This window comes from Bactrocera latifrons, unplaced genomic scaffold (genome assembly GCF_001853355.1).
Source record: "Bactrocera latifrons isolate USDA-ARS-PBARC rearing strain unplaced genomic scaffold, ASM185335v1 scaffold_347, whole genome shotgun sequence".
NCBI lineage: Eukaryota > Metazoa > Arthropoda > Insecta > Diptera > Tephritidae > Bactrocera > Bactrocera latifrons.
The window spans coordinates 122,774-141,657 of NW_017536987.1; the positions used below are offsets into that span (position 1 = coordinate 122,774).

The 18,884-nt window shown below is 35.7% G+C and overlaps 4 protein-coding genes across 14 annotated transcripts in view; 1 reads left to right on the forward strand and 3 right to left on the reverse strand.

The window, feature by feature from the left end:
- Positions 1-53: 53 nt before the first annotated feature.
- Positions 54-1,749, reverse strand: LOC108971538 (cAMP-regulated phosphoprotein 19). Its single transcript, XM_018937667.1, has 5 exons — positions 1,634-1,749; positions 1,398-1,543; positions 687-772; positions 463-579; positions 54-397 (listed from the first exon to the last, which is right to left on the reverse strand). The coding sequence occupies exons 3-5, from the start codon at positions 750-752 to the stop codon at positions 224-226; spliced, it is 357 nt and encodes a 118-aa protein (XP_018793212.1). The 5' UTR covers positions 753-772; positions 1,398-1,543; positions 1,634-1,749; the 3' UTR covers positions 54-223.
- A 277-nt stretch (positions 1,750-2,026) lies between these two features.
- LOC108971513 (tuberin) lies at positions 2,027-11,601 on the forward strand. Its single transcript, XM_018937627.1, has 17 exons — positions 2,027-2,173; positions 2,248-2,369; positions 2,425-2,676; positions 2,728-2,864; positions 2,937-3,111; positions 4,989-5,195; positions 5,264-5,414; positions 5,494-6,230; positions 6,289-6,535; positions 6,755-7,180; positions 7,257-7,456; positions 7,508-7,788; positions 7,863-10,218; positions 10,290-10,433; positions 10,491-10,661; positions 10,790-10,885; positions 10,946-11,601. The coding sequence occupies exons 1-17, from the start codon at positions 2,101-2,103 to the stop codon at positions 11,066-11,068; spliced, it is 5,898 nt and encodes a 1,965-aa protein (XP_018793172.1). The 5' UTR covers positions 2,027-2,100; the 3' UTR covers positions 11,069-11,601.
- On the reverse strand, positions 3,118-4,495 carry LOC108971519 (peritrophin-48-like). The gene is made up of 3 exons (XM_018937647.1): positions 4,415-4,495; positions 4,254-4,333; positions 3,118-4,184 (listed from the first exon to the last, which is right to left on the reverse strand). Exons 1-3 carry the CDS (start codon positions 4,425-4,427, stop codon positions 3,198-3,200), a joined length of 1,080 nt encoding a protein of 359 aa, XP_018793192.1. The 5' UTR covers positions 4,428-4,495; the 3' UTR covers positions 3,118-3,197.
- Positions 11,602-13,365: 1,764 nt separating the features above from the next.
- Positions 13,366-18,884, reverse strand: part of LOC108971514 — a 52,061-nt gene continuing 46,542 nt past the window's right edge. For 8 of the 11 annotated variants that reach the window (XM_018937633.1, XM_018937630.1, XM_018937632.1 and 5 more), the window contains 7 exons: positions 18,508-18,882; positions 17,987-18,448; positions 17,812-17,922; positions 17,097-17,733; positions 16,917-17,043; positions 15,013-15,150; positions 13,366-14,903 (listed from right to left, as the gene is read on the reverse strand). In XM_018937633.1, the coding sequence (XP_018793178.1) occupies positions 14,534-14,903; positions 15,013-15,150; positions 16,917-17,043; positions 17,097-17,733; positions 17,812-17,922; positions 17,987-18,448; positions 18,508-18,882 (2,220 nt within the window). In that variant the 3' untranslated portion in view covers positions 13,366-14,533. The remainder of the gene's footprint in view (positions 14,904-15,012; positions 15,151-16,916; positions 17,044-17,096; positions 17,734-17,811; positions 17,923-17,986; positions 18,449-18,507; positions 18,883-18,884) is intronic. The other 3 variants (XR_001993549.1, XM_018937636.1, XM_018937635.1) reach the window with 3 other exon arrangements.

Here is an 18,884-nt window from a genome sequence, read left to right on the forward strand (position 1 = left end):
ATATCCTACAAATTTAAAAATTTTGAATATGTATCAAGATTAAACAAAAAGAATTTTTAAATTGAAATATGTTATTTAGGAATCAGTTAATAGATACTATTCATACGATATAGTTTGAGAAAACTGGTGAGTAATATGGATAAGTAAAATTTAAAATAGAATATAGTTGTTTTGACAAAATATAGTAATATTTTTCTTATAAGGACAAACACTACTTATTTTTTTAACTCGTCGTTGGGAACTTAGTACAAGGCTGTATTATCGAAGTTTTACGTGCAGGCACCGTTTCCGGAGTAGGTATTGCTTCACCAGTTGCCACTTTATTGGCAAACACCTGCTTTACTCCACCACCTTTTTGCTTTGCCATTTGGTAATCACCAGAGTCGAAGAATTTTTGCTGTAAATTTGTAACATGATAATTTGTTTTATTTTGTTTGGCTACAATATATCGATTATACTTACACCTTTCTGTAACCGCTTTTGAAGGAAAGCTGAATGACCCCCAGGGCCACGCAGACCAGATGGATACTTTGACTTCAATTTTTCTTCTTCTATTTTCTCTAGTTCTCGGGGATTGGCCTAACAGAAATAAATGGTTTTGAAATACTAGATTCTAACATTTACTTTTACTTTATAATGGCTCAGAAATTTACAGTTTATATACATATTCAATACAATAACCATACCTGATCTTGAGCTTCAGGGGCTTCCGGTGGTGTGCATGGTAAACTGGAATCTTCTCCGGCGCTCATCTTTTCAAAGATTTAAATTGCTATAATTACATAAAACATATGAAGCTATATTTTTTGCAAGGTCGTCTAATGCCATTGATATTTGAACAATTTAGAAATACATAACAAAATTTAGCATGAAACAAAGGTAGGTAGATGGCATCTAATGTAACATACGCACACATGCATGGATATCATATGAATACATATGTATGTGTCTGTCTTTTTAGAGTCCTTTAAACCTGTCTGCTTATTAAATAATTCTATTGGCAAAATTTTTATTTCATATAAGCGAAAATTTAAATACACTTTGCAAAATTAGTACAAAAGTATCCACATGTCGAAAGTGCGATATATGTACAAATATGAAAATATTTACAGTTCAAGGGATATATGTTGGCTGTGTAGTTCAAAGCTTTTAATTATCGTTGACAGTGCATAATAATAATTCACTTCCTTTATTTTTAAAGCCAACGAAAACTGTACTTATATTAAAATTGGTTGTACAAGATATTGATCACGTGCTCGAAAAATTTTGCTGCTCGATACTTAAATTTTAAATCCAAAATGTGGCACAAGGACTATGGCTTTTATTAAAAAATGGCCAATAGGGTGTCAAAATTAAAGTTAATATACATACATAGTTTAAAATATGTCACAACGTACCTGTGAAACTGATTGGCTCTTTTTTCGTTAAATTTATTATTTTTTCCTTTCTACTTCGGTTATTTTGCGATGGCTACTATGTGGAACTCCGCTAATTGATGTTTGCCAGTTGCAAAAAAAACCAATAACACAGCCGTTGATTTGCTCTAAATGCAACGCGAAACAAAGCGGTGAAAAGAGAAAAAGTAACGGTTTCAGGACTTATTTATATTTGGTCTAGAGTTGTATAAACTTACAAACGTTCTTTCAACGAACTTAGTTTATGGACTTTCTAACTATCTTAAATATTTTATGCAAACAAAAATTTCACGCTAATTTTCTTTCCCAAAATCGTTTTGGTCTGTTTTTACCCAGAGTTGTACTCGGTGTGTAGATTTGTTATAAAGTTGCCACTAAGTAAAAGGAAGTTCAATATAATAAATTACATATTAATTCATGATATTTTTAATATTAATAATTATAAAAAGTAATGAAAATATTACTGCACCATATATAAATAATATTAAGTGGTTAGATTAATGATTAAATGAGAAAAAAAAAATTATAATATTGTACTTAAAACACAGCTGATTATTTATTTTGTTTTATACGGCATCTGGCAATACACACATATGTCAATTTTCGGTTGACATTTCTATCGCAAAAATTTATCAGATTTTTGGAGTGAATTAATTACATTGTTGGAATAAAAAATCAAATAAAGATGAATTCGAAGGATAGAGAGATTTCGAAGTCGAAATTCAAGTTCTTCATGAAGAATCCCAAAGGCATTGCTGGTAAAAATTTTGTCATCTACACTCGTCTGCAAACCAGAATAATACATTTACTCATTACATGGGAATAACTTTAGGTGGTACTTGCGAACGTTCCCTGCGTCCCGAGGTAGAACGAGAATTAAGACCTGAACAGACAACTGCTCAGCGATGCAAAACGTTGTCGGAACTGCAGCTGCAGAATATGAAATTAGAAGAGGTAAATAATTACAAACTCTCAATTTTAATTGGGTTAATCGTGTTGCTATCTACAGGCTTCCATTAGGGAATTATGGAATCTTACCAAGGACTTAATAATACCAAATAAACCAGCAGAATGTCGCCAAACAGCGTTAACTTTCTATAAAAGACTTATTCACAGTCAATATAAAAACTTGAATTTGTTGCGGCAGCATTTTTTTCTTGTTATACAAAACCATGAAGTTGGGGAAGACCTAAAACATCGGTTAGATTTGCTAGATACCTTAACTGATAATGGGAAAGATATACAAAATTTCGAAGAAGAGGTAAGTAATGAAACTTTATTTGTAACAGCGAATTAAAATACTTTTGTATAGATTGGCAAATTTATGTTACAATGGATTCCAGCCATAACTGAGGCTCATTTACTTCGTGAGTTCTTGGGCATTTTGGAGAATATCATTAAGTTCAATGCTTCACTGTTGGATAAAGATATAGTTGTTGGTATTATTCAGTATGTATCTATTGTATCTTTGTCTTTTTGATAAACTGTAAACATATATATAATAATTTTCATTTCTTTAAGAAATGCCTGTAATCTGAGTTGCACAGTTGAAGAAGATGACATTGGTATTCAGTGTCTGACTATTCTTGAAATGGTTATGTGCTACACGATATTTCCAAGCGAACCTCTAAGACAATGTGTTATTACATTATGTCGTACAGTTAATTATTCACCATATTGTCAGGCGTCATGGAAGGTGAGTTTTATCTTAACAATTAAAAGCTTTTATAAGAATATCCTTTGAATCGTTGATTACTTTTTATACCATAGTATTAATCGAGGTCAAAAATTGATAAATTTTGATGACAATTTATCATACACCGATTTGTTCGGTTGATCGAAAGCAAAACCTTTTATCTGTTCTATTTCTTTTTTGATACTTTTATCTGTGTTGTTCTCCACATTTGGAACAACGGTTTGATTTTGATTAGCCAGCTTGACTTTTGTAACTGATTTTGTAGTAGGGAGAGTTGGTTGCTCTTTCATATATATAATTTCAGGTTTTTCTGTGTATTTTAATCCTTCATGCAATTTGTTCAACCGTTCAGTACAAATCCCATTTACATCCCAACGGCAGAAGCGCTTGTTTTTATCATAGTATGATCCTTGTGGACAACGTCTAGGAAACATTCGGCCATTTATACATAAAAAGAAGTTATCACATTCTTTTAAATATAGCTGAAAGTCTGCTATATTATTGGCAAACCTGTTACATATTTTAGTTATCGCCAATTCAGTTGAGCTAGGCAGAGCTATACAAATGCCAATCAAATCTGGAAGACAGCTACTGACTTGTTCGCTATAATATTGTCCTCGTGGGCATTGCTGTAGTACTGCTTTACCATCACTGCACATATAGTATGTTTCGCAATTATCTGGATTGCTGAAGATGGCATAAGGAGGTAGAAGGCAACTACATTTGTGGTCGGCGCTTGTAGATATTGGCTGACAGCTGTCATATTTCGTTGAAAAATATTGCTCTTTTTTACAATTTTGTATGACATATTCTCCATTCTCACAACGCGAAAAGGTTTGACAGTTGTCACTGATGCGGCGTATGCTTTCAGGTGTGCATTTATCTAGTGCCTCCATAGTTGAACAATCYCCTATTTTACAACGTTTTTCCTTTGGATCGAAATAATAATTATCGGCGCAACTATATTCCTCTACATTACCATTAAGGCATAGGTAGAATTTATGGCAGTCTTCTTTACTCTGAACAACATCCCAGTCTGATTTCAAATTGCAAATACTATATTCTTTTCGGACCTGGAAAATAAAAAAAAGATACCTTTGTATTTTTATTGCTTGCCAAAATAAAAAAAAACCAAAACTCACGTTTATTCTCTTTGTACCAACAAGATTTGCTCCACAAATTTGGTATATCATTGCCAAAAGGCATGCGACTGCTTGAACCACTATAAAATAAATTTTATTTAAAAAAATTATTAGCAACTTTAAACATAAGTAACTAACAAGTGTTGTGATTGTTCACTTACATTTCATTACCATATTTAATTAACGTCTTATGTATTTATTTTTTATAACTATATCAAAAACAGATTTGTAGTCGTTGAAAATATTTCACTGAGCCAACTTCTTGTGCCAACTGTTGTTTTTATTCCGAATGTGCAATGATAATTTTTAATAAACACTCATTTTATCAGCTCATTTTTTCCAAACATCCATTTACTTCCGTTCATTGAATTGTGTTCTGCGCGTCAAACAGCGATGCAATCATGCRTAGTTTTTGGTTGGGCTCAATTTCACAATCACTAATAAGGCACATATTTTAATACACACGCAAATATATGTGTGTTTATTAAAATCAGTGAATACATCAGGTGTTAATATTCCTCTTTAATATCGCCGCACCACTTTTCAATTTTTCACATGTAACATAGTTCAATTATCTCATTGCTTCATATGATTTTTCGAGTCAGGCAAATTCAATGATAAATGATACTCTGAATATTTTCGATTCTTAATGTCATATGTGTGTGTACATAAACTCRCGAGTTTTTGGAGTGAATCACTTTATATGTTACTATTAAAACAAATCTTTTAATTTAGATAATGAAAAACCTATTAGGCACACAACTGGGATATCACTCTATGAAAATGATGTGCAACATCCTTAACGATCGCAGTCTTTACGGAGACCAACAACTCTTACGTGGTGCAGTGTTTCATCTGAACATGAATATTTTTGGTTCAAATGTAGTTTTTCAAGTGTCTCCAATGTTTTATGCATCTACGGTTCTGACCTGTTTTCTCCACGTAAGTTCCAGTTACATACTCTCTTTAATTTATGCTAAATTATATATTAATATTTATGGCTTCTGCAGGCATTGGAAAGTCGACAAGTAATCGTGACGTTCGAAGTAATTTTAAGTGTAAGACGAGTTATTAATTACTACAAATCGGAACTATCAGAGATAATATGGGATTGTATTTGTGATACAATGAACACAATTCTTGATAATATTGAATATTACGGTTAGTATAGTTATCATATAGATATGTGTGTACATTTTTAAAAACTTGTATAAAACCGTGTCTTCAACGATTTTTTTAGAGCAAGTTAATATCAATCGGGATCGGCTTCACTACTTGCAAATAAATTTTCATGAAAATATTGATTGCATTGAACAACTTTTGTATGATGACACTACCCCAATTCTCGCAAACATTAATCGGATCTATGACTTGATCGAACGCGTGGCAGAAAATCGCAGCGAAGCATCTGTACTCAAACTTATAGAGTATCGTTCGACAAAGGTAACCGCTACAAGACCTCAATGGTTACAAGTGCTCAACGAATTTATCTGCCGCTTTTATAAAATGCCCAATACGAACGTGCGTCTAAAAGCAATCCAATCCTTGGTTCGTATTATGGAATTAAACCGTTACAGCTATGAAGAAGAAATACTTGAACGCGTCGTAATTCCACACTTTTCACAAATTTCTAATGAGACAGATTTGCAAATTCGTGTGTCTGTTGCAAATGCATTGGTGGAGTTTGCACGACACTGCGATACCAAACGCTGTGGCGAGCTATTGGATATATTGGAAAAGCTTGTTAACCGGCCATTTGAACAGCACACGAGCTCCGCCGACTGTATTATTAAGTGTGAATCGGATATATTAGATGTCGTTACGGCAGTACATGGGCTAATTGAAATATTTGCTGTTAAATTACATCGCTTGCCTTCAACGCATGCCATTAAAATTTTTAACATACTGATAAGTCATTTAGAGCAACATTATGAACGTCCGAAAGTATTCGAAAATGGTCGCATTGTTCGTTTTAAGGTAATTGGTATGATTCACCATAAATGAGTAAGTGTTGGACTTATGATATTTCCTGTAGATTTTCAAGTGGCTCCTGCGCGCACGTGCAAATGCTTCTTATCACATAGGCTATCCAGATCCTGAAAATGGAGACGCCATAAAGTTTAGCGCATACTTGGGTATCGATTCCAGTTTACCGCCACAAGGAAACCAACATCCACGGCACCAATTACCATCACACGATTTAATAGCGGGCTCTCATTTTACAACCATTTCTATACGCAGGGCTTGCAAAACTATTATCAAATGCCTAGACTTAGAGCGTGGTGAGTTAAAACATATCTGCTTTTATGTTATTGTTATGGTTGTCAAAGTAGAATTCTGCCGAGTTGACGGTCCTTTGGCGGATAAAAAATCAGACTTAGTTTCGGTTACGCAGACCCGTCTGTCATGGGAACGTATATACATATGTATATTTTTATCTTAAAATATCCATCAGCTATTAACATAAATATTATACTTAACTTTCATTTACCATCCTCTAGATTATGAAATTTTACAACTAGTTATCAAAGAGCTACCAAAAGTGCTATGTAACAAAGCTCTTATCCAAGGAAATGACATTGAAGCATTAGCTGTTTCGTTATTTCGCATTTTTCAAGACGTTAACAAAGCTCTACATCTTACTTATGCACCAACTAGTGAGGAGGTGAATGCATTATTCCTGCCTGCAATCGCTTCATTGGTGATTTATCACCATTGTATATCATCACACCAAATTAATACATTAATATTAGCGCTTTGCTCCGGCATATTCTCGGGCACAGCTAATGTCTGCATAAATACGTTAACAACGATGATTCTTGAAATGCCCGATACATTGACGCGCACATTGGCTGATATATTGCTTCAAATGAGCAAAATGTCGGATACTGCTATGGTTGCAATACCTGTGCTGGAGTTTCTATCAAGTAATGTGTAACAGTATTTGATATGTAGTACTGTATTTGTGAATTAACTCAATTGCTCACGGCTTACTGTTTTTAGTTTTGAGCCGAATGCCCAATCAATATTTTACAAACTTCATACCACGCCAATACATGTATGTATTTGCCATATCTTTGCCATACACCAAACCGAATAGATATGACCACTATACGGTGTCGCTGGCACACCATGTCATTGCTGGCTGGTTTCTAAAATGCAAACTGGATATGCGCAAGAATTTTGTCACCTACATAATATCGGTACGTCTACCCAAGTGAATTTTAATTTTTAATTAAATGTATGAATTTCAGTCGATTCAATCAAACGCCAGTATGTTATACGATGACATTGACAAGTTTAAGCACAGCATACAGCGCCAGGATCTAAATAGTTTGAATGAAGATTCATCAAATCGCAAGCGCAGCACAAGCTTGACAGAACGCGGTAGTCGTAATACAAATGTACGAAACGGTTCTGATATGCGACCGCCAATCAACGACAATTTAAAGAGTTTTCATGCAGAATTAGCGGAGACTTGTATAGATTTCTTGGCCCGTCATACTTTTTCGCCGTGTTCGGCTTTACCTAAGCGGTAAGTTCTCATTAATTGGTGTATAATTTCTAGGTCTAATAGTTAGTTAATTTTTTGTCCTAAAACGATTTCAGTTTGCCTGCAGTGGAATATTTATTAAAAGACGGTTTGTCGCAGACATGGGTAGTTGGACATAACTTGGTAACAATTACAACTTCTGGCTGCCCTACTGGACCTATACGAAACGGCCTATGCGATCGTTGTTCTCATATAGGAAAACAGGCAATCAGTAGCAGTAGCTTGGTAGCGAGTAAAAGTGATTCGAGTAGTACAGCACCATTATCGCCGGAAACTAACAATACACAGTCTTCAGTCACTCCATTGGCCGCAGAACGTCGCTATACCAAAGCCAGTCTACAGTACAGTAGTGGAAATGAGTCCGCAGGTAGCACTGATCTCACTTCCTCTTCGTCCTCTGCTTCGGGCGCGATTAGTTCAAACATTGCCATAACTCAGCGACAAATATCAAACAGTTCTACCGCTTCGTTAGAGGCGCTTTCACGTCGTGGTTCAAATCCAGAACCCTCAGAGGGAGTTGCGGGCGCTGTTGGCAGTACTACTTCACTACAGGGTGGTCATTCACTTTCAACAACGAGTATAAGTGCTTCTCCGACACAATTACAGTCAGTGCAGCAGCAACTTTGTGTACGTTCATGTAGTGGATGGGCAGAAATATTGATACGTCGACCCACAGGCAACATTTCTTGGATAACACGCATACAGAATCCAATAGCAAACGATTGCTTTGGACATGATGTGCCATTTAGTAACATAGTTTCACTCTTTTTACCAACATCTCATGGCGGTGTGTTTGGGCCCGACTTCGCACACTCTACCTTAATGCCAGAACTGCAACCAGAAAACGGAAAATCCGTTGTTGGTGGTATTTCTAACGCTTTTTCATCCAATACAAGTGCAGATAACGATGGATCAGTACAGCCTGTGGGAAGTGCTCCAATAATTGCAGATGAACAAAAAACGGCGGGCACCAACACAAAGGTTCGAGCTCTGCAACGTCAAGAGGAGATTTCATCGTCAACAGCTGTGCCCTCTTTGGGTTCTTCTCTGAGTACCGCTGCTATCGACATACCCAAACCATTAACAAGTAAACGTATTGGCGGAAAGGAGGCCTTAGCCGATAGCGTAAGCGATGGAGAAGCAGATGATAATACGAGGCAATTCGCAGATGAATTATCGCGTGCGCGCAATCCTGTGCGGCGTGTAAATTCAAGCCCCGAGATGAGTTCTAGTTGGAGACAGACATTTCTGGCAGCAAAACCAGTGCCTCTGTCTGCGGAATCAGCCAAAATAAAAGGTAGTAAATATTCTGCGAGCTTTCAAGGTCTTGAGGAGGCTCATAGTCAGCAACTGCAACAACAAAAGAAAAAGAGYGTACAATATACAAAAGATATGAGAGTCAGCTGTGAAGCGATCCCAGAAGAAATTGCCGGCTCCACGCCACCACAGGTGCAATCTGCCGATACTCTAGGAGTTGCAACATCGGGAGTGCCAGGAAATGAACTTCTTTCATCCTTTTCGGCTGGTTCCGTAGCAACAACGGCAAAAAATCTATTGACAAATAATGCAGCGATTATTGCATTGCCACCCAAACAACATTCAGCTGATGATGTTAGCATTAGCGCCAGCATGCCAGCTAACGCGGTGCAACAATCGACATCTAGTTCGTCGCTGAAACTGAATGTGGATATAGAAAAGGTAGTGACGAAGCCGCCACATTCTCCAGCAGCAGTACCGTCACCGCAATCACCACGATTGGACAAACAGCCTCCCAACAGTGGTCATAAGACCACTACTTTTACTACTAACGCACCAACAAACCACCAGGGACTTGCTAAATCAAGTAGCAGCGGTGGAGGCAATGCAAACCTCACAAGTGCTTCATCATACCTGGGAGGAGGCCCCTGTGATTATGGAAATAATAGTAATGGTGACATGATGAGAGRGCGCTCGAAAACCATTTCCGTAGTCCGTGAGGTAAACGGCCGTTCTCGTCCGACTACGTCGAACTTCCGAAGCTTTAACAATACATCTAAACCATCAGTCAACGCGAAACTCTGTATGAATCCGAGTTTTTTGTTCATGCAACTTTACCATACTGGCCAATTGCAAGTGACAGATGTACCCATCAAAGTTCCACAAGAAGAAACTAATGTACTAACTGTATTTGACTTAGCACCACCTTTTGAGACACACAAGATAGGTGTGCTCTACGTTGGACAAGGCCAATGTAACAATGTAGTCGAAATTCTACGTAATTCGCATGGTAGTATGAGGTACGTAGAGTTCTTAAGTAATATCGGCACACTTGTTAGCCTAAAGGAGGCAGAACGGAACAACTTGTTTGTTAACTTAGACAGAGGTGGCGCAGATGGAAAGTTCACATACGTTTGGAAAGACGACATTGTGCAGGTGAATTAAAAGCTCTGCAACTATTAATTAACTAAGTTGTGTATAACTATTTGTATTTTTGTACTACTTAGGTAACGTTCCATGTCGCCACTTTGATGCCGACTAACTTGCAGAAAGATCCAAATTGCAACGAAAAGAAAAAACACATCGGTAACGATTTCGTTAAAATCGTTTATAATGAGAGTGGCGAAGAGTATAATCTAAATACAATATCGGTATGTATGAACAACTGTAATTGTAGTTCTTATTCTGTATTTTATACTTTCTTCCAGGGCCACTTTAACTATGCTTGCGTTATTGTAGAACCTTTAGAATTGAATAGTAACCGCGTTTATGTAAAAGCGCGGCCGGAAATATCGAAATTCGTGTGCCATCCCGAACCAAAAATTGTTTCAGATCACAGTGCACCATTATTGGCTCGACAGCTCGCATTGCACGCGAACGTAAGTAGATATGTGCTTTTTAGCATACATATTATCTATTAGTTTGATTAGTAATACGAAACGACTTTTTCGACTACCCAATATTTAATGCACTTATTATTTGTCTCTTTTTGTCAAATTATTTTCAGCTCGCTTCACAAGTATACCAGAGCCTGCAGAAGAAAAATCCATATGCTTCCAATTGGCTAGAACGCTTGCGAATAATTAAAAGGCTGCGAACAAAGGTAAGAAATATATATATTAGTAATAACAATATATTTAGTGCGGAAAAACAAAATTTACAGTTAATTGAGCAACAAAATGATCAACATCAAACCGGAACTTCTTCAGGTGCTGAAGCTGAAGAGCATACGAGCGACCATTTAAAGAAACACAACACTAATCGTGATTTTACTAAATACGCTTAAATTATTGAAGTCGAACTGAATAAATATACTCTTGTTATAATCACATAGAACCTGTTAGTGAACTTGAAAATTTAATCTTCTATTAGAAATTACGTTACGTTAAATATTATATACATAAAGAAATCGCAAACGATGTAAAATACACATAACATATCGCATCAGTATACGTTAAAGGAAAATGCAAGCAAAATGCATCATAGCGAACAATAACCTATAGATTAATATTTTCTGRCGATCACACTGATCCAGTACCTTTATATAAATATTAAATTATTCTATTCAGATTTTCMATTCGGTTCTGTCAGTCTATTAGATTAAGGCGAAAATATCTGCGTTTGCTAATGATGCGTCGATATCTCTTTCCATTCATTAGAAATTTGTGAGAGAACTGCAATGATCGCCATACATACTTACGACACAATTTTTGCGCTTCTAGTATCAAAATTATTATTTTCTCAGCTTTAACGTGTTTGTTTTCGATAGAAACTTTCCCATTATTTATTTATTTATTTTTTTCTTAATACAACGTCAGAGTAGAAGACATTTCAATGTTTTTTTTTATATATATGTATATATATATTGTAAATATTGATTTCCTCTAAAACCTTTCGATTTCACATTTAATCAAATCAGCATTTTGTATGTTACATAATAAATTTTAGAACTATTTTCACACCTTCTTGTTAAATTTAAAATATATTAATGTGTTTAGTCATATATACATACATATAATATGTAAACTACAATATCTACTTGTGAATGGTTGCATGAATAGTGAACTATTACTGGGGTGGAATACCATATTATATATTTGCCTTTTAGTTGTTATTTAATTAAATGTTTGAAACATTCACCGTTTTCCTCTCACTTTTGAAAATTCAATATTTAGCTTTTATCTATATTTTGAAAGAATTTTTTTTTGATAAGTTGCAAGGCCGGGAAATTTTTTGCATCTTACAAGTTTAAGATGAATTGCTTTGACACGGATTTTCCTCATTCAATTAAACCAGTTGTATAATACTAGTAAGTATTTGTCTAAGTTAATAACAGATGATGAATTTGCGAAATTCCTTATGCGGGTAATTAAAGCTGTCCTACTGAGGCCACACGTAAGCAAAGTATGTTGTGTTCGTGAATATGGYTGCGGCTGCGACAAAATGAAAAATTATTGAAACAGGTTCAAGACGCGGAGTACCAAGGTAGTTAGTTTTCAGATGAACTAAGCTTATCAAAGTCTCACAGTTGGAAGTACTTTTTTCTATTTAATTATATAAGCGGTGCCATTTAAACGTGTTATGATAGTTTTCTAAGTAACCGATTAGTGGTAGATGGCTTAGTCATATATAAGAATRCATATAAATACATAAGTTTATATAAAATGCACAAGTATGTATATTACAATAAAAGTCAACGCATAAATATTTAAGTATGTATGCAGGTGTATTGTACAGTTTTTATTTATATTACTTACTTTGTACTTAATAATCAATTGATGTTCTCTTTACAGTTTCACACGCATGTATTCGTATATTTTTACAATTACTTTAGAATTTGATAATATAGTAGTATTAACACAACGGTATTTGTGACCAATTACTAAATAATTAAAATTATTTACAGGACAAATTAGCAAGCTTCTTAAGCTTTCCTATTACCAACAATATTTCTAAAGCTGTATATTTATAGAACTTTAAACGGAAAAATTAAATTATTTTAATTAATTTTAATTAATTTAGTAGAGACAGCTCAAAACTTTATGACTGCCTCAAACAGATCTGAAATTCTAAATATCATAGGAAACATTGAATTACTAGAGTTTTAAATAAAGAAGACGTTTCCTTTTGACGTAATATCTCAACTTTTAACTCTGACATGCTAAGCTATTTTGCTAAAGCGTTTTTGATTTTACCAACAGCTTTGTTAATATAAATCCCTATTTATCAGATTTATGAAAGGCTAACGAACAAATAACTACCGTTGCAACAACATTACAACATTATATACATAATGGAAGGAAAAACAAGAATAGATTGTGATTAATGTATTTTCAATGATTATGGAATCACAGTTTTTAATAAAATATGTATGTCTAATAGTGTGCATAAATATTTTTTTCTCGTATTGTTGCTAATATGTCATGGCCAAAGCTACAACTTATTTGTATGTATATATGGCATAAAATTGTTGCCTTGGCCAATGCTGCTCTTTTATAAATAAGCAAATACTAGTTTTACATAAAATATACTTTTTAATCAGTTTTTTTTTTACTTTCTAATACAGTTTAGGTATAACATTTATTTGTTGTATATTTTATACCAGTTATCTGAATGCTAGCAATTTGAATAATTTTCTTGCAATTTAATACAAACTCTAATGGCTACGCGGTTTTAGATAAACTACAAATTTATTTACAATAAAATTGCTCGCCTATTTAAACATTATAAGGTATTACTGATTGTAAAAAAATATATATAAAATACACTGAATATACTACTACGTTCACAGCTGTAGGCTTGTGGAAGGACACAAGTGAAAGGAGAATTTCTATAAGTACAAGTTCGTTATTCAGGCTTCTAACGCCATTTCTACATATTGTTGCATTTATACAATAACCTAATTAACTTATTAACAGCACTACAACCATTACTAAATATCCACATTTTTGTGGAGACATACATATATRTATGTATGTACACTTGTACATTTGATGCCATATGGTGATGCTTACTTCACTACACATTTCCTCCTACTGATTTGATTAAATCTTATGAACTTACATATTTTTAAATTTAAAATATAAAAAATCGTTGCATACTTTGTATTGGTAAAATATGGTTGATGTTTCTTATTTACTTTCTTTAAATATTTTTGCTTTGATTTTGATATTTTATTTAGTTGTTCTGATTTTATGCAATCTATTGCTACATTACTTGTAAATTATTATTGGTATATATTATATTTGATTTGAATACAAATTGATATCCACTACATATGTATGTACTAATAACTATTCCCTAGTATTTTACTAATCCCTATTTGCCTTCATATTTTTTGTTAAAATTTTGCAGCTTTTTGTCAAAAGTAATTTAATAAACAACATGTTTTCTACAGTATCTTTTTGTATACAAAGGTTTAGTTTTTGGTTTGTACGCATGTTAGCCCTTTAATCCTTCCGSACGCTTTATAATCTATAAAATACAACATACATGAATCAACTGACTATGTCAGTTTGCATTTGCGATAACGCAATTAATGCCACTAATGTTCCTTTATAAGTGTATATGTATATGCACATACTATAGGTTTGTGTCTCTACGTACTTGAAATAAAGCCAGGAATAGTCTATTTCAATTACTCTCTTTCCCAATAACCGCAACAGCAACATATTTTCGTTGCATGATTTTCCATATTTTAATTCCGTTGCGGTACAAAGGCTGCTTTTGCTGTCATTTGCTTGCAAACGAATCAAACATCGGTTTCGTTGCAGGTAGGCATTTGGTGAGGATGCTGTTGCTGTTGGCAAGTACCATCTGTCAAATCATTGGACAGTTGAATTGCCATGGTTTCAGGTCTTGCACTGGTTGTACTTTCGTTAGTTCCGTAACTTTTATTTTGAGTAAGCTGTGCTCCACCAAGAGGTGTTGATAGCATGGCGTTCGATGCGTTACTCGCTACGCTGCTATTAATTGGTACTTTGTGTCGGTGTTGTAAGTTTGGCGCTGCAGATTGCGGTTGTGACCAGTTAATGCTATTCTGTGACGTAATATTGCGAGTTTTGACAAGTGGCGGATTTTTGGTGGAGGTAGAAAAGGCCATGCCGCGACGAAGTGGAACTCTGGAAAATTTCATCACAAATATATATAAATTGCCAAATAATGGCACAAGGTATGTATGTACATATACTTATGTGCAATCATATCATTTCATTTTTCGAATTAGCTCACCTTGTTGGACTAGGAGGTGGATAAGAAATTCCTCTATGACTAGGCGAAAGCAACAAATTTCCGGAATGGCTTGTTGTCGTGCCAGGTACCAGTAGTGTATTATTACTATAAGTATAATATAGGTTACTGTCGAGGGTACTTAATTCCAATTCCGTAGAAAACAAAGTTGAGCATTGAGTATGGTGTAGCGAACCGATGATAAGCCACGTGAATAAAAATAAAGCATGCGAAAAAGCAAATAAACAAAGAAAAAATTATAAAAATAATAAAAATTTATRAGAAAAGAACTTTCTCACATGTCTACACATACTTATATGATATATAATAACAGCACATGAATAATATTTATACCTCACTTTGTCGGCTAAAAACTAATTGTTTATGGACAAAACGTTCCTTTTTGGCTCGGAATAAACAGAGAGACGTTYGGAAGTCCTCCCACACCACATTTCAACACCGTCACTTAGGAGAAATAATCATTTTGACGACTTTCTCCTCAAAAACCCGCGATTTGGAACACATTTTTATTTTTCTAAATTTCTGGGTAAATCCAAATTAATTTTTTCTTTGATGAAAATATGCCCCTTGCAATTCTACAAATTTCTGCATTTTTATATTTCCTCTACGACCAGTAGTATAGAAGTTATAAGCATTTTTGTATTAGCTTGTATTCTGCAGCTGCTTGCTGCATGCTCCTGGTCGCCTGGTACAAATCTGAGATTTTGGCACCAAATTGAATGCAATTTTTCCTGCTGCGGCGGCAGATTCACCACAAATTTGCAGCATACGCAAAGGGGCGAGATGGGGAAAACGGATGCATGCATATACATTGCATACGCAAAGGGGCGAAATGGGGAACACGGATGCGGCCATATTCACTGCCCGGAAACAGTGGCCCGACCGGAAAAGAAGTAACGGTACCAGACTTCCGGCCCGAAAGGTAGGAGGGCAARCAGGAAGTGGCCAACAGGAAGACCGCAACCGGAAACAGACTAACGGTACCGCACTTCCGGTACGAAACCAAACCGGAAACAGAGGTCCGGAAACGGAAATATTGGACACTTCCGGTTATTCACTTCCGTTTCCGGTTCACCACTTCCGGTTTGATTCCAAACCGGAAGTATGCTACCGTTAGTTCGTTTCCGGTAGAGGGTCTTTTCCTGTTTCCGGGCATTGCATATGGCCGCATCCGTGTTTCACATTTCGCCCCTTTGGGTATGCAATGTATATCCCGCATCCGTTTTCCCCATCTCGCCCCTTTGCGTATGCTGCAAATTTGTGGTGAATCTGCCGCCGCAGCAGGAAAAATTGCATTCAATTTGGTASCAAAATCTCAGATTTCTACCAGGCGACCAGGAGCATGCAGCAAGCAGCTGCAGAATACAAGCTAATACAAAAATGCTTATAACTTCTATACTACTGGTCGTAGAGAAAATATAAAAATGCAGAAATTTGTAGAATTGCAAGGGGCATATTTTCATCAAAGAAAAAATTAATTTGGATTTACCCAAAAATGTAAAAAAAATAAAAATGTGTTCCAAATCGCCGGTTTTTAAAGAAATTAGGCATTAAGTATGCCTTAGCATTTTGCTTACACTATTTACTTAAGTCATAAGGACGGACAGGTATACAGTCAACCGGATTTCAACTTTTCTCGTCATCCTGATCATTTATATATAACCCCATATTAAACTCGAGTAGTTTTAGGTGATACGTACAATGTTTAAGGAGAGAAAGAGAGAGGGGCGAGTTAAATCACATTTCGCGGTAGTTAAAATCTTTCTAATTCATATGAAAATGTTTGAAAAAGTATTTAAATGAATAGAAATGTAATATTTTTCATGTTTTCGAATATATACAAATACAAATACATTTCAATGAGATAATAAGCGAATAGTATTTACGTATGGCTTTGGTTCAGGTTAAGGTTCGGCAGACTTTGTCCCAAATGATTAAGTGGCTGTACTGAAAGTGTGTTCGCCCTTGCAGTGTTAACTTTGAGTTTGAGTGGACCGGATTGCAAATTTTTGCCTACAAAATATATGAAATAAAATTAATGAATATTACAAACGGATTCTACTCACTCATAGAGCCATCCTCACTGGATAATGAATTGGTCTTTTCAAATTCCACCGATATATTACGCGAATCATTCCACTCGGTAGAGCCGCTGTGACTATTATTGGCGCTAGATACGTGACTGCATATTGACGAATTCATTGGCGATTTTTTTATGCCAAGTGCATCCACTGTGCTGCCACTTACTCCACTCCCCGCAACCAAACGGACATTTTCCCAATTGCCGGTACCTTGTTTCAGTCTTGTGTAAATCATTTTAGCGCGCTTTATTGACTCATACCAATTTTTTGCCTCCGAACATTGTAGAGTGAATGCAGTAACAACCACTTCAAATTCATTGAGGTAGATACAATTTAAAATATTATTGCTTTGTTGTACAACAAGTCTATCGGTTAAGTACGGTTGACGAATCACTTTCAGCGAACCGAGACCACGTTTCGCGATCGCTTTGCAGATAAGCAGCATATCCGTCAGCAAAAAACAATGAACGTCGGTCTTGCCAAGGTTGTCTTTAAATTTATGGTCGCCTTCCATGAAGAGATGGCGCACTTGGTGCGCTGGACATCCTTTCATTGGAGCGCACAAGTCAAACATTTTATTATATTGCTTTATAATTTTGTCTAGTTGCTCGTTGTTGGTGTCCTATCGATCACAATATTTAGAGAGGAAGGTTAAATTTTGCAAACATTTTTAGTTATGCCTTTCACATTTGTGTCTTACCACTACATCATAGGACTCAATTCGCGCCATAACACCTTTCAAACGTTCATTTTCCTGTCGCGTTGTCAAGTGGTTATTCACACTAAACACGAAGTTCTCAACCGAATGGATCTAAAAATCGCAATGGGTAAAGTAAGTGATAATCGATATACTATATATGTATATATAAAAGTACCATTGAATCGACTGACTCGATTTGCTCCATATCCAACATGTGCTTCTTGATCGCTGTCAAAAGCAGACTGTACTTGGTCAATCGCTGCATCGGCCGCACTAAAATGTCGGCCAATCGGAGCCGATTACACAGCTTTTGCGACTCACACCAGGCCAAATAAGATGTAAAAAGTGCATTGTTATGGTTAAGTTCCTTGCAATAGAATTGACAAGTACTCTGTTCTGCACAATACTTTTTGTATGGTGCGAATATTGAGGCGAAAGCAACAAAACCCTGTTGGAAGAAAGCCACACGTAGAGGTTCACCAGTAGCGACACTGTGCGCCACCATGGGGTAGAGATAAAGAGTCCAGAACTTAAGATTGGCTTCGCATATATCCCGTACATTCGAAAATAGTCGATGTTGATCTACATCGGTAAGCAGTCGCTCCAATTGTACAGCTTCTAAACATGCCAAAAAGAGCTGCAATCAAAAAGCCCTTTTACTACTGGACRGTATATTTGTTGTCATCAAATACTTACATCCGTTACTGTTTGGAGTGCGTGAATGTAGTATACTTCGGTGGTAACTAACTCCCAAATTGCAGTTTGTATTCTCATTTCGCTGTCATTCATAGTTGTGCTATCCACAATATCCTTCCACGACTTGTGCATATTGTCCAAATACGCCAAGGCCGCATCAAAATCCGGATGATCGAAATTTACTGATGCCCTCTTTTGTGGTACACCATTCTTTGCGTAACTATTAAGTAGTTCACATAATTGACTTTGCTGTGGATTTTTAATACCGAACAAACCGGACCAGCGTTGTTTGAGTTGTTTTCCTGGAACAGCGGCTTCGCTGGTCTCTTCCGTAGAGGCGGAAGAGAGCAATCGCGGTGGACGAGTGCGGGAACCCT

Excerpts from the sequence above, each read along its gene's own strand:
- LOC108971538 (XM_018937667.1), bottom strand. The coding sequence starts at position 752 with ATGAGCGCCGGAGAAGATTCCAGTTTACCATGCACACCACCGGAAGCC. Across the intron at positions 580-686 it reads CCCCTGAAGCTCAAGATCAG|GCCAATCCCCGAGAACTAGA; the intron begins GTATGGTTATTG and ends TATTTCTGTTAG. Across the intron at positions 398-462 it reads AAAAGCGGTTACAGAAAGGT|CAAAAATTCTTCGACTCTGG; the intron begins GTAAGTATAATC and ends ACAAATTTACAG.